Source organism: Perca flavescens, chromosome 8, assembly GCF_004354835.1.
Source record: "Perca flavescens isolate YP-PL-M2 chromosome 8, PFLA_1.0, whole genome shotgun sequence".
Classification (NCBI taxonomy): Eukaryota; Metazoa; Chordata; class Actinopteri; order Perciformes; family Percidae; genus Perca; species Perca flavescens.
This window is the reverse complement of record NC_041338.1, coordinates 10,201,370-10,214,801: the sequence shown is the minus strand read 5'-3', so window position 1 is coordinate 10,214,801 and position 13,432 is coordinate 10,201,370. Positions and strand designations below refer to the sequence as shown.

Below are 13,432 nucleotides of genomic sequence, written 5' to 3'. Positions count from 1 at the left end.
TGTGAGTGTTGGTTAGAATCAGATTAGTCAGCATGAAGGGCTAATTGGTCAGAGGTCCAGGACTTGGACAAATGGTTTTAAACAGGGGTAGGCCTAAATGCAGAAAAAAAGGCTTGCGTTACCTCGTTGCTGCTGTTCGTACACCATTACTGCTGACTAAAACATTTGCCATTTGTTTTTACCCCTTTTCCATTTAGAGATGTCCCGATACCACTTTTTTGCTTCCCGATACCGATTCCGATACCTAAACTTGCGTATCGGCCGATACCGAGTACCAATCCGATACCAGTGTGTCATATATTTTATTATGTTTTAACAGCTGTATACCACTATCCCTGTATGGATGTGATATGATTTCTATCTCTGTTGTCTGTCTGGCTCAAGTTAAACTCTTTGTGAAACATGAACAAACACAAACAATGAATGCCGTAGAACTTTCTTTTATTATGCAGTTTGACAGTCAGTTATAATGGAAAAAGAACATAAATAAACTACTTTAACATAGATTTTCTTTAGGGCTTTATTACGTGGTATCGGATCGGTGCATAAACTCCAGTACTTCCCGATACCAGCGTTTTAGGCAGTATCGGAGCCGGTATCGGAACATCTCTATTTCCATTAGCGGGTTGTATCATTCTTTCTGCGTTGTTGAAAAGCAAGACATAGAAACTTTAACAAACTGAAGCCCACACTGTACATTTACTACCACTTAACAAGTAAACTGCTAATTTATTCTCTGCTCTGATAGCCGACAGCTGTCTGCTCTGAGTTCATTCACCGTCACTCTCTCACGTACGCACTAAGCACTGAGCTATTCCTTGAAGGAGCTACACTTACAACATGACTATAGCCTGACAGAACTTCCTGTATTTGGGCCGAATGTCCGAACCATCAAACAGTTAGGTTTTTCTTACCTGTAATCCAGCAGCAGGTTGCAGGTTGTTTTCCGGGGAGCTTTCACACTTGTAATTTTGGTTCGGACCAAACTGAAAAGTCAGAAAGTCCAGACCAAACGATGTGTGTGTATATCTATCTATCTCTATCTATCTATCTATCTGATCGATTATAGATTTTTGTTTTTAAATATAATTAAATATCTAGAGCAGCAACAGTAAAGTTTACAACAAATAACATATACACAATAATATCTCACTAGTAATACATTTAAAATGTCATTGAAATAAATATTCCTAACATTTAAATCCAAAGGGAAGTTTAGAAAGAATGAAGAACACGGTCTGTATCAGTCATTCATCCAGTCCTCGGTCCTCCTCCCTCTACTGATGTGATGTGATTTACACTGCCTGCAGGTACCACTGGTAGAGTGAGGAGGGGCTATTTGTCTCAGCCAGCAGCTAAGTTTACAAGTTTCCTTAACTTACACCAGTGGAGAAGAGCAGAACAGAGCGGCACAGTATGCAGAAATATTGGATTTAAGTACTTGTTTTACCTCACACCTTCGGATACGGTCAAACGAATCATTCAGACATCTGTGATTTTGTGATTAAATTAGTACCTTTTGAAAATGCTGCTGCTGGATCACAGGTAAGAAATACCTGACTGTTGACCTTTCCCTTATGTTTACATACAAAAATTGCTATGTGATTGAACCATGGAGTAATGTATGAAGTGCTGAGGTCACATGTGCTAATTGTAACTCAAAGCCTAAAGGCAAACCTGAAATGGTTGAAAGCATTGGACAGTTAGTTAATTTGCGTGCTTGTTTGGCTCTTCATACAGTAATGACGGTCTATGTGTTCATCAACATTGTCCCCTATTTGAGTGGTGCCACAGTTTGTCTCATCATCTTGATTTTTGTATGGGGTCTTGACTCCTTTTGTGTTCACAAATTGTAACTAAACTGAATATTATAACAATTGTATATAGAATTTCTTTTGTGTTTTTTTTTTTTTCTATTTATGCTTTGATCTTCACTTCCTGCTGTTATGCAGCCAACCCTCGAGATGTTAATCTCTGACCATTTCATGTTGGCATTTCCTACTTATCTGTACCATGATGCCTGTGGGGTAGGGAAAAAAAAGCCGTTGCACAAGCTGTCCCTTCCTGGAATGAGTGGTTGACTTATAAGTGGTTGTCAGCCCAGGGGGAGAAGCAGCAGGACAAAAATACACCAGGGAGCTGAGTGTCACTGGCTGCCTGCTGTCAGATGAGACAGGCAAAGTTGAGCTCCACTATTTTAGATGATTTTTAAAAGGTTGGGTTGAGAACCAGAATTTGAGTTGTAGGGTGATTGAGATGGGTCCTGGAAAGAAAATGTAGGTTAAAAGGAAAATACGCCCATTTTCAAAATTCACAAGTTATTCCTATGGCCGTAAAGCCTCTGTACACCCACACAGGTGATTTCAGATACTCTGACTGATTAGACTCTGCTCAGGTTGAAGTTGGGCCGGAGTTCAGATGGGAATCAATCAGTGGGGTCGAAAATCAAGCTGGTCCACTTAGTGCTCCCCCTAGAGGCCTGGAGAACTTCTGTTGTGTAATGTGGATGCAGTGGTTTTTTTGTTGCATTTTTTTTTTGTTTTCTTTTTGCATTGTTTCTGTATTTGCAGCGCGTTTGTGTATTTGGTTGTGTGTATTTACAGCGTGTTTGCTAAATGCTGCTCATGTGTTGTTAAATTAATGAAGATGTTTTCTTAATTTGCTTGTATTTTATCTATTTGCGTGTGTTTCATTAAGTTGCAGGCCCTGTTGGCCACCGTACTATATATATCTGAACGAAAAGAGTGCACCAAATTTATAGGTAGATTGATGCAACATTTTTCACTTGAAGGTCATGGAAACACAAAGTGCGTTTCTCACACAGAGCTTTGGAGTGAGAAATACTAAGATAAACATAACTTTTTAGTTTACAAGAAAACTCCACAAAGCAGCTTTTGAGAAAACACAATTCTCTGAACATCATGCGGTTTTACTGATGCACTTTTGACATACTGCTCACAGCTTCCCTGTTAATACACACACATTCACATGGCCATTTCCTGCCTCAATTCTGTACTTTTATATTAATGACCCACTCTGTGCTGTGGTCTCCCACCAAGGGAATAACAAATACGTAGCTGATGAGTAGTTTTCTCCCACTTAGTGCCCCTTATCTGTGGGTTAAGTATGGGTGTGTTGCTTTGGACCAGTCTGATGTGGTTTATAGATATTTACACAGACCTTTCCCCTCCGGAAAGGTTGGTTTGGTACATTGTTGCAGTATATACAGTTTCAGCAGCATTGGACACAAGATATAGATTTATTTCAAACTTATTTATTGTACCAAGATAAAGGCTAAGTGTTTAAAGAAAACTTTTTAAGTGATAAAAGTAGTTGGAATTTCAGTTGAAGTGCTGAAGACAGTTCAAGTGTGTGCACTGTAAGCAGTTTAAATGTCAGTTTGTATGTACACACTGACAGCAGTGAAGAAGTCAGTTCAAGTGTAAGATTTAAAGTTGAACAATATCAGCTTTCCTTTATTCCTGGGTCTATAACCAATATGGGTCCGTAACCAGTATGGGTCTGTGTTTAGTGGATTCCGAAACTAAAACTAACTAACTCAAAACTACGGATGGAATGCAAATTTAGGATGCTGAGTGAGTCATGGGAGGAAGTAGGAAAGGTCAGGGTCATTTGATCAGAGGTCTGTTTTAAAGTTGAACTTTCCAAGTTTCTAAACCTTCTCCTACACTTAGATGCCGGTTTATCTATCTATAAATCGGGATATCTCTGTGTGTGTCCCCACACATGCGCAGTACAGCAGCGGGGGCGGGGAGTTGCTGAATCTTTACAAGGCTCATTGATTGCAGTTCACTGGCTATAGGTGTCTTGCCAAAAACTGATCATCATCAGAAAGACGCCACTGAGCTGGCCAGGCCCTGGGCAAGCCAGCCTTCTTTGAGAATTCTTTATCGATCTTTTTCACTCCCTTTTGTAAAATGTATTTTTTAACTTCAAAGATAAGCTACCTAAGTAATAATTATAAGGTAAAATAAATTCCTGTATTGAATTTGTGATTATTTGGCTAAAGAGCTAACTATTTCTTTCTATCTACCTTGCTGACACAACCACTAAGCTTTATACAAATGATTGCGTAATGATGTCACAAATATGCAAATGAGCGTATGATGTCATCTAGCGACTTTTGGAGCTGGTGCTAGCGACTTTCATTGGAAAAGAGTTGGCAACAGCTGTACAGCTCAGGGCAAAGACCACGACAACTCTCCAGAAAATGCATGGCTGCGATAGCTATCAGGGTCTACTAGGGCTGGGCGATATGGTTGAAAACTGTATCACGATATAAGTTTTTCATATCGGTCGATATCGATAATTATTGATATTTTTTATGACCTATTTAAAATAAGGACCAGGAGAAAAATATATTAAATTTAAACATTTTTATTTTAAACTTAACCCTGCTCTGATTATAATCCCCTCAGTTATAAAAGCAGAAATGTCAACACAACCATGGAAAACACTCAAATAATTAAAATGTAAACAGGTCTAAAATCACAATGAACACTTAACAATTATCTCTTAACATTAAGGTGCAAAATTAAAGAATAAGTAAGAAATGCTTAATAAAGTGTCATAAAATAGTGCAAAGTATAAATATAAGAAACCTGAGAAAGAACTATTTTCTGCAGGTTTAGTGCTAGGTTGGTAACCTGGCTTCTGGACAGTGCCCAGCATGTCTGCCTCCGTTATTTCTTTGTAGCGTTTAGTAAGGCGCTGATGCAGAGTACTTCTCCATGGCGTTCTGCTGCTTGTGCCGTGTTGCAGCTGTAAATGTTGTTGGACGTTGATGGCTAATACGGCTGTGCTCGAAAGTGTGAGCGCGGCTAAAGTGGTAAAACAAGTTTATGGTATTACCAGTGTTTGTGGGGACGACGGTCTGACGGCATTGGTCTGACTACGGTCAGACTTATAAAATCCCCAAAACTGCCCTACTGACTTTTCCTGTTTTATCAACGATTTCTTCGCTCGCTGCGGCACTCACTTTCCACTCCACGGCGGTTCTGTTATTGAAGAACACGAGACAGCGATGTGGCGCAACCAAACATGATACTGTTACATGATTGGCTGTTAGAGTGTCACACCCCACGTTGCTAGGTTCCCAGAGAGTGAGGGCCTTTGTTCATGCAACCAAACTTGATTCACAACCTCTGGTTTCTTCTGATGAAGAAAAACAAGTTATCAAACGTTTTATCGACCGCATTTTCTATTGATATTGATTATGTGTCTATCGCGATACATATCTTTATCGTTTTATCGCCCAGTCCTAGGGTCTACCTCGTGATCAATGATCACATTTGTATTTGTCCCGGAGTGTGAAATGTATAATTTTATTTATCCAGGTAAGTCAATTGAGAACAAATTCTCATTTGCAATGACGACCTGTCACATTCACACAGTAACACATTCATACCTGGAAGCTGTCCAGTACAACCAGAGTCTGATCTGCTAGCCACAGTTGCTTGAGCGGCTACTGGGCGTGGCCTTTATTGAGGTTTTCTGTGCTAATTTCAAGGCTGCTGCTCTGCTCTTGTGTACTGATATCGCGAGACACTTTTTGCGGACCTACATCGGCATCCAAACTCAACTTATCCTCTGACCACTGCTGTTGTTTAATCGCGTCCATCGTGTTTATCTGCTAATTCAAAAATAGCGTTTCTGTTCGTCTTGTTGGTCACGGTCAGTGTTGGTCATCTTACTTTTAAAAAAGTAATTAGTTACAGTTACAAATTACTTCTCCCAAAAAGTAATTCAGTTAGTAACTCAGTTACCACATTGTAAAAGTAATTAGTTACTCAGCAAAGTAACGGTGACGTTATTTTTTTAATGTTCTATCACGCTGTTACGTTCTATAACATCTTCAAATATGTTTATATTAACTGATTGAAGAATAAAAACACTATATACAGTATTTTAGAAGATTTGGTATTTAGGATAGCTCTGAATGACTCAGACTCCACAGTGGACAGGGGTAGCATGTTTTCAAAAACATACCTTGCAATCAATGTGTTCAGCTCAGCCTTGGTCACCTGTTGCTGACCCGAAAAATCGAGCGTTGCTTGTTTTAACAGAGTGGCTCCGTCTCCTTCGCTGGAGCTCACGCTATCTGCATTTGGGGTTGGGTTAGCAGCAGCAACAAGTGTCGTGTTAGCATGTGTTGATGTGAGGGGCTTCATAAGATCCGAGGTGCTTAAGGCAGACGTGGATAAAGTCTTTTTTCCTGGGCATAGCGTGCATGTTACATAAACATTCTTGCCTTTAATTTCAATGAGCGAGAAGTAGTGCCGGTACTTCCAGTTCGAGAACGCTACCTTTGAATTTCCCTGGCTCGTCGCCATTGTCGCTGTCTTGTGTTTAGTGGTAGTCAGAGCGTGCAGTGAGACAGCGTGAGCAGGGCATCTGCCCACCCAGCCAATCATCATTGCATTTGCAACGGTGTCATCATCCCCACCCCTGCTCTCTCCAGGCAGCTGATGTGTAGGCAAAGCCTGACACCTCGCGCTTCCTTCAACCAAATTGTAGTACTTTACATTCTCAGTAACGATAACGGCGTTGCAACGATGGGAAAAGTAATTAATTAGATTACTCCGTTACTGAAAAAATAACGCCGTTAGTAACGCCGTTATACTTAAACGCCGTTACTCCCAACACTGGTCACGGTAACCCTGCCCCCAGCCGCTGACGTAAGCGGTTCTTACTTACTACAGCAATGATTTGGTGCTACTTAAGAACCACTTTTATTGGTTCGGAGCTGGTGCTTTGATGGTCGAAAAACAAAGAACCGATTTGAAACTAGGCTCTGGCTCCGAAACAGCACCAGCTCTGCCTTGGTGGAAAAGGGGTACATGAGCCGCAGCTGAACCACGACTGATTAAACCTGCAACATGTGTTACAGGTTGAGTTTTATAAAAAACTAATTGCAAAAAAATACATTCACGAGGCGCTTTACTTATGCCATATAAAACCGCCTGTGATCGCACACTGAAAGTTCGACAGCTCTCTGTTCAGATTAAATCTTACTATGAGGATTTCTTTATTTAAAGCAAACGTCAGCCAAACAACATTCATTGTTTGATCGTTTTGCCACATTTTGTGTTACTTTGTGAAAACTATTGTCACGATTTCTCAGAATTTCATGGGCCTTTTGTCCACTGCACTGTCTGTCATTTGATCTCTGATGCAGCAGACTTTTCTGTGGTGTGTTTCTAAGTAGGAGGCAGCAGGTCCACACTTCAGCTCTCTGACATTCCAGCTGTTCACATTTCCTGTTTTTCCGAAGAAATCACTGATCTTGGAGCTAATCGGCAACACATTCAGGAGCACCATACATCCTGGCCAAGTATGCACTCTCTCTGGTCAGATTTAAATTCTATATATAATAACTAAGGAATCTGCATCAGTGTTCTCTGCACCCTGTTGGTCTGTAGAATCCTCTTCACACACACATTCTGTCTCTCTCTTGGATGTCTTTCTCACTCTGTTTTCCCTCTCTCTCTCTCTCTCGGCATCTAGTCTGGGCAGGAACTTGTTGACTCAGCTTTCACACACACACACACACACACACACACACACACACATTTGCGACTAAAAATATATGTGTGTGTGAAGTGTAAAATGTATTAAGGCGCACATGTGCAAATACCCTGCTGTTTTCACCTTGCCATTTTTGGCAGATGCGGCATCCAGTAGCTCTCATGAACTTGGCTATATTTTTGTTTTTAATTTGTTGTCTTTTGTGTCTTTGTTACTGGAGCACGTATGTATGTATGAAATGTAACCACACTGCGGCCACTTTCCTCTCGCCATTATACAGCCCGATTACATTATATTGCAGTGAGCGTTGTTTGCGTGGAGTTTTGAAAAGTGTAACCACACTTGGCGACCACTTTATCGGCATTGCCCTGACTCACTGCAGAAGCAACGTTGTCCTGCTCCGTCTATACCAAATCTCTGCTGCGCCCCGTTCAGGAAACAGCGCCATTTAAACTGTATTTCCCACTATGATGGTTAAACTTTGCAGGAAAACCACAATTCCACAAGTCCGTTGCACCACTATATATTTAACATCCCTGACAATTTTTATTGATCAATAGAAAATAAATTTCACGAAGTATGTGCTGGGTCCGGATTGGAAACAGCAGTTCATTGTGCAACCCTGTGTTTAAAGTATAAGTAATAACATAATTGACACTTGACTGTCAGACTGCTGTTACAGATGTGAACTAACCATAGACATGTGCCTCAGAATCAAAATGACATTTATTGGCAAAGTAGGAAAAATAGCATGTTGGCTGGGTCACCAACAACAGAATCTTAATTTAATATTTGATCAGCATTGCCTCGTTTGACAGTTTGATCTGAGTTTCATGAGACTGGTAAGTTGCCCTGTACAGAGAACACCAGTTAAGTTCAGCAACTACGCTTGATAACTACATTCAAACATGAAGCTCCTCTGTCAGTCATCGTCTTAAACTCGCCCTACATGAGATAAACAGTTGTGATTGGCCCTTGCAAGTTCTCTTTAGCTGGAGATCTGTCTAAACGGGATGGGGCCAGACATATCTGCCAAAGCAAATGAAACATGAGCTCGGCAGATTCGTCTGGTTCCCAGGCTAAAGTTAACCACTTCTGTACCAAGAGTCCCAGAATGCACCATACCAGATGTGGTTATGTACAGTACAGCTTTCAAAGATCACAATCTTTCCCATAGCTTTCTAGCTCTCTGTATCAGTGCACACTTCACTGTATTTTTGCAGTATGTCATGTCTGGACCTCAGAGCCAGACACAAGTAGGGCCGTCAGTCTCTGAGCTAAGATCAGGATGTTTTTTTCAAAATAAATTCCATAAATTTACTGGTTTTCTGATTATTGTTTCACATGGTTAACTGTGCTTCAGGGACATGGATGAGATAAAAAAAAAATGACAAGTATTCGGGGAGACATACTGAAAGTTAAGGTATTTCAGCTCTTACCTTCTTTTTTTCTTTTAAGATTCTTTTTTGGGGCTTTTCCCTTTTTTATTTTATCCCTTTTATTAAGTGACAGTGGATAGTCAGGAAAGGTGGGAGAGAGATGGGGGATGACACGCAGCAAAGGGCCACAGGTTGGACTCGAACCCGGGCCGCTGCAGAGGACTCAGCCTACATGGGCCGCATGCTCTTACTGGGTGAGCTAGAGGTTGCCCCAAGTCCTTGGTCTTTCAAATGAGATAAGATCATCAAAGGAATTGGGACATTTCTCATACTCTGGGTGAACTGTGAATGATGTTCTCCTAATACTGCAGCAGGGGAACAAAGTATGTAGTCTGCTGTGTACATCTGCTGTATTTTAGGGTTGTTTCTTCTGCATCTTGTGTCTCACCAAGTTGCTGCTTGTGTGTGATGTGACTGTTTTGTCTGTAATCCTGCAGCTGCAGTGTTTGAGCTTCTCCCATGACTGCTCAGCTGAACCCCTCTAAGGGCACTCTGTCGCTATCCTAATCAGACATTCAGTGGAGCTGGTGGGTGAAAATATCTTTTTGTTGTAGAGAAAAATTGTGCAACTTAATTAATTAGTTTGAACTCTGCAGTAAATGTTGTTTTGAAATATAGTCCTTTTCCGGGATGTATGGCCAAAGCTGTGTGTGTGTCCCTGGGCACCTCATACAGAAGCCAGGACATGACACTCTGGCTACATGAGCACATGAACACATTGACGTCTGCAGTTTATTTTCAGTGCGAGCTGCAGACATTCCTTACATTTGGAATGTGACCTCTCCTTTTATGTTTTAAAGTGTTCCACCACACAGTGTATGTGCTCATGTTTTGCTAAGGATAATGAACGTTATCATTATTGCAGGCCCTGTAAGGGGGATTTACAGTAGTTTGAGGCAAATTTACAAATGGATTTTGTCACAACCTAAGGTAAAGTACTTTCTGATCTTCCACCAAAAAACAGAGTAGGACCTTATGTAGTAACCAATAAGAATTGAACAAAAATTCAAATTTAAAGGTCCCGTGACATGGTGCTCTTTGGATGCTTTTATATAGACCTTAGTGGTCCCCTAATACTGTATCTGAAGTCTCTTTCCCGAAATTCAGCTTTGGTGCAGAACTACAGCCACTAGAGCCAGTCCCACAATGAGCTTTCCTTAGTATGTGCCATTTCTGTGTATGAAGCTATTGAGGAGGAGAGAGGGGGGGCAAGGTGGAGGGTGGGGGTGTGGTCTTGACCAACTGCCACTTTTCTCGTTTGAAAGCCATGATGTCTCTCTCTCATGGGTTGGCCGAAGGGGGTAAGCTTCGCTTCAGAACGCAAAACTCTGATGGCGCCATTTTGTTGCTACGAAGCGATCACCTCTTGTTAGCATTACACTGACCGCCATTTTTTTTTTTACGTCACTTGACTGCGAATAACTTTACATCTGAAGCGTTTAAAGACTCTATTTGTCCATTGTTTATTTCTAAAGAAACTCAACAATGTATAAAAGGCTCCATTACCTTGTATCTCACGTTATGGCTGCGTAGCAGACGCTTTTATAAAAATAAGTTAACGATTGTGTCATAACCAAGTGACTTACTGTCGCATAGTAGAGGAATTACCGTATAGTACAGGAGAAGCTTGCAGGCAGTTTCGACTTACATTAGCTGTTTAGGTTTAATTACTAATGTTTACTAGCATGTTAGTTAGCAATAATTAGCCTGTGCTTATGTTATCTACTTACATATACCTACACTCTCCGTCTCTGTAAGATTGGAAATGATTGAGATTTCTCTCGGCACAGCTACCAGAAGACTTACAACTTTCAGACACGTTGCTCACGTTGTCTCTGTCAGTTGGAGGCTGCGCAGTAAAGCAAGAGATCACCGTAAAAGTGCTTCTAATAGCCTTCACTGGTCTCCGTCCAGAGCAACGGGGTCTATTGGTCCATTATATATATGTCAATGGGTTGGCCAAATTCTCTGGGCGGGCAAAGCAGAGAAAGGGGAGGTAACCTTGCTTGTTATGACCTCATAACAAGCAGATTCCAAAACGGCTCATCTGAGCTTTCATTTTCTCAAAGGCAGAGCAGGACACCCAGGGCTCGGTTTACACCTATCATCATTTCTAGCCACTGGGGGACCATAGGCAGGCTGGGGGAACTCATATTAATGTTGAAAAACCTCATAAAGTGAAATTTTCATGCCATGGGACCTTTAACAAAACCTGGATGTCTTTTATGATGAAGTTTACAACTGTATTAGACGGACCTCTTTTGCTGCTAAATGCTACACTATGTGGTAACACTTCTACACTTCACTTTAGGTATCTACATAAGAGTGACATGACACTGTCATGACACATGAACCCTAACTCTAACCCTAACTTGTCATGACAAAAACCGAATGACACTGTCTGACAGAAGCATTATGTCATAAACGTTTATGATTTGTTTGTAATTTTTATGACATGTTCATGACAATTTCATGTCACTCTTATGTAAATACCTTCAAGTAAAGTGTAACCCACTATGTTCACCAGTTAGTTGCTGTCTGTCACACGTTTGGCGCTGGACATGTAGTGTACGGAGGTTTTTCCCTCGAAACGCCTGCATGCTGTGGTTGGAAATTATGCAGATTTTTGCAATGAGACTGAATCAAAACTAAAATTCCGGGCTGTAAAACCAAAACAATGAGCTGCAGGATACTCAAACACTTTGTAGAGCTGAGGGGAACTGCAAAGTTTAGGGATAATTCTCTGTGGGTTCTTTACTAGGAGGATGTTAATATAAAAATGTTGTTTTGTGCATGGTCCTGATGGCACTCCTGTGGCAGCTTGTGGCGGGTAAAATCAGAATCTCCTTGGTGGAAGTAATTAAATAAAATATATGAAAAAGCTTTACAAAAATCATAAAAAATTACGTATGGCAGATGACGCACGCACGCACACACACTAGTCTCTTGTGGGTTTTCCCAAGACAATTTGCCGATAGATTGCTACTATGGTGCCACTCAATTCAGCAGATACAGGCAAGTGCAGAAAGAGTTCCACCCACTTGCCACTGCGGTGTCACTCTTGCCAATGTCCTGATATCTACCTGACACCTATCTGACAACTGCCAGACTGAGGTGCCAGTGCCACTTGGAGGATCTTGGCATTGTTGAAAATAAGCTATGAAATAAAGCTATGTTATAAGGAGGAAAATGTGCGAAAGCAGATCTTAATTATCAGCAATCGCCATAAGAATAACCTGGTTGTTGATTGATTTTATTTCTAGTCTCTTGTGTCTCTGTCTACAAATCGATTTTGTTTCTTTCAGAACTAGCTAAGCATGACGGCACACACCGCGTCATAAGAGTCCAGTACTGTGGAAGGAGGGAGCAGGAGAAAGAAGCAGTAGAGGAAGAAGCGAGAGATTTTTATAATTGGAGCAGATGGCTGAGACGGAGGATGAGCGTACAGCGCAGGCCAGCGTGCTCTTTGAGAACTTTGTCAAGGCGTCCACTTGTAAAGGGACTCTGCAGGCCTTCAGCATCCTCTGCCGGCAGCTGGAGCTGGATCCTCTGGACTACAGCAACTTCTACAGCTCACTGAAAGCTGCAATCAGCACCTGGAAGGCCAATGCGCTGTGGGCCAAACTGGACAAAAGGGCACAGCACAAGGTCTACAACCAGAATAAAGCCTGCCAGGGCACCATGGTAAGAAAGACCAACTGGAGAAGACCTTTTATTGGAGTTTGAGGCTACTAATAGACTTGGAAAACTAGTTTGGTTCAGTATCTTTGCACGCTAGTGCTGTTTTTTGATAATGGCAGGGTATTCATGCCTGTCTGAGCCATGAGCAACCACAAATATTTAAGTTGTGCTGGCACAGGAATGCATCAAAGGTTTTATACAGGACAGCACGGCAAAGTAAACGGCGTTGTGACCTTTTAATAGTGTTGGAGATTTGCTGGTTCATTTGCATGTCTTCAGAAAATATGTGGTCCTAGAAGCATGGTGACAGACTTTAGTAGCTAGGGAGCTAACCGCTAACCTGCTCGTCAGTCATATTAGAGAGGTGAAGTCCCTCTCCTTCAGTGGACCACCATAGGACCTTTGGAGAAATAAATATGTACAGTAGTAAATATGGAGGGACAAATAATTTTTTAATCCCATTGGAATTGAGCCATGAATTACACATATGATGTTCGTCAATTTAAAAGATAATTTTGTAAGTTGAGACAATGTTAGTTTGTTGTAATACGTAATTAGAATACACTCACCCCAAAGTCATATAAATGATGTCTCGCTGAAGCTGCAATGCCTGTGTGTTTGATACTGGGATGTAATGTTATGCACATGAGCAAAGCATCTTTCTCATTCTTTCGCTTCTCGGCTAATAAAAGGACGCTGGATAAAACGCATCAGATAAGATAATGTTACATGTGTTGTAGAACATAGCTAGCGAGCAAGCAGAG

At 41.2% G+C, this 13,432-nt stretch overlaps 1 protein-coding gene across 10 annotated transcripts in view; it reads left to right on the top strand.

Moving 5' to 3' along the window:
- mical2b (microtubule associated monooxygenase, calponin and LIM domain containing 2b) overlaps positions 1-13,432 on the top strand; it is a 137,369-nt gene that overhangs the window by 3,372 nt on the left and 120,565 nt on the right. For 8 of the 10 annotated variants that reach the window (XM_028585040.1, XM_028585038.1, XM_028585035.1 and 5 more), the window contains exon 2: positions 12,293-12,671. In XM_028585040.1, coding sequence (XP_028440841.1) covers positions 12,408-12,671 — 264 coding nt within the window. In that variant the 5' untranslated portion in view covers positions 12,293-12,407. Of the gene's footprint in view, positions 1-1,359; positions 1,546-1,952; positions 2,028-12,292; positions 12,672-13,432 lie in introns of those variants that run through there. The other 2 variants (XM_028585034.1, XM_028585033.1) reach the window with 2 other exon arrangements.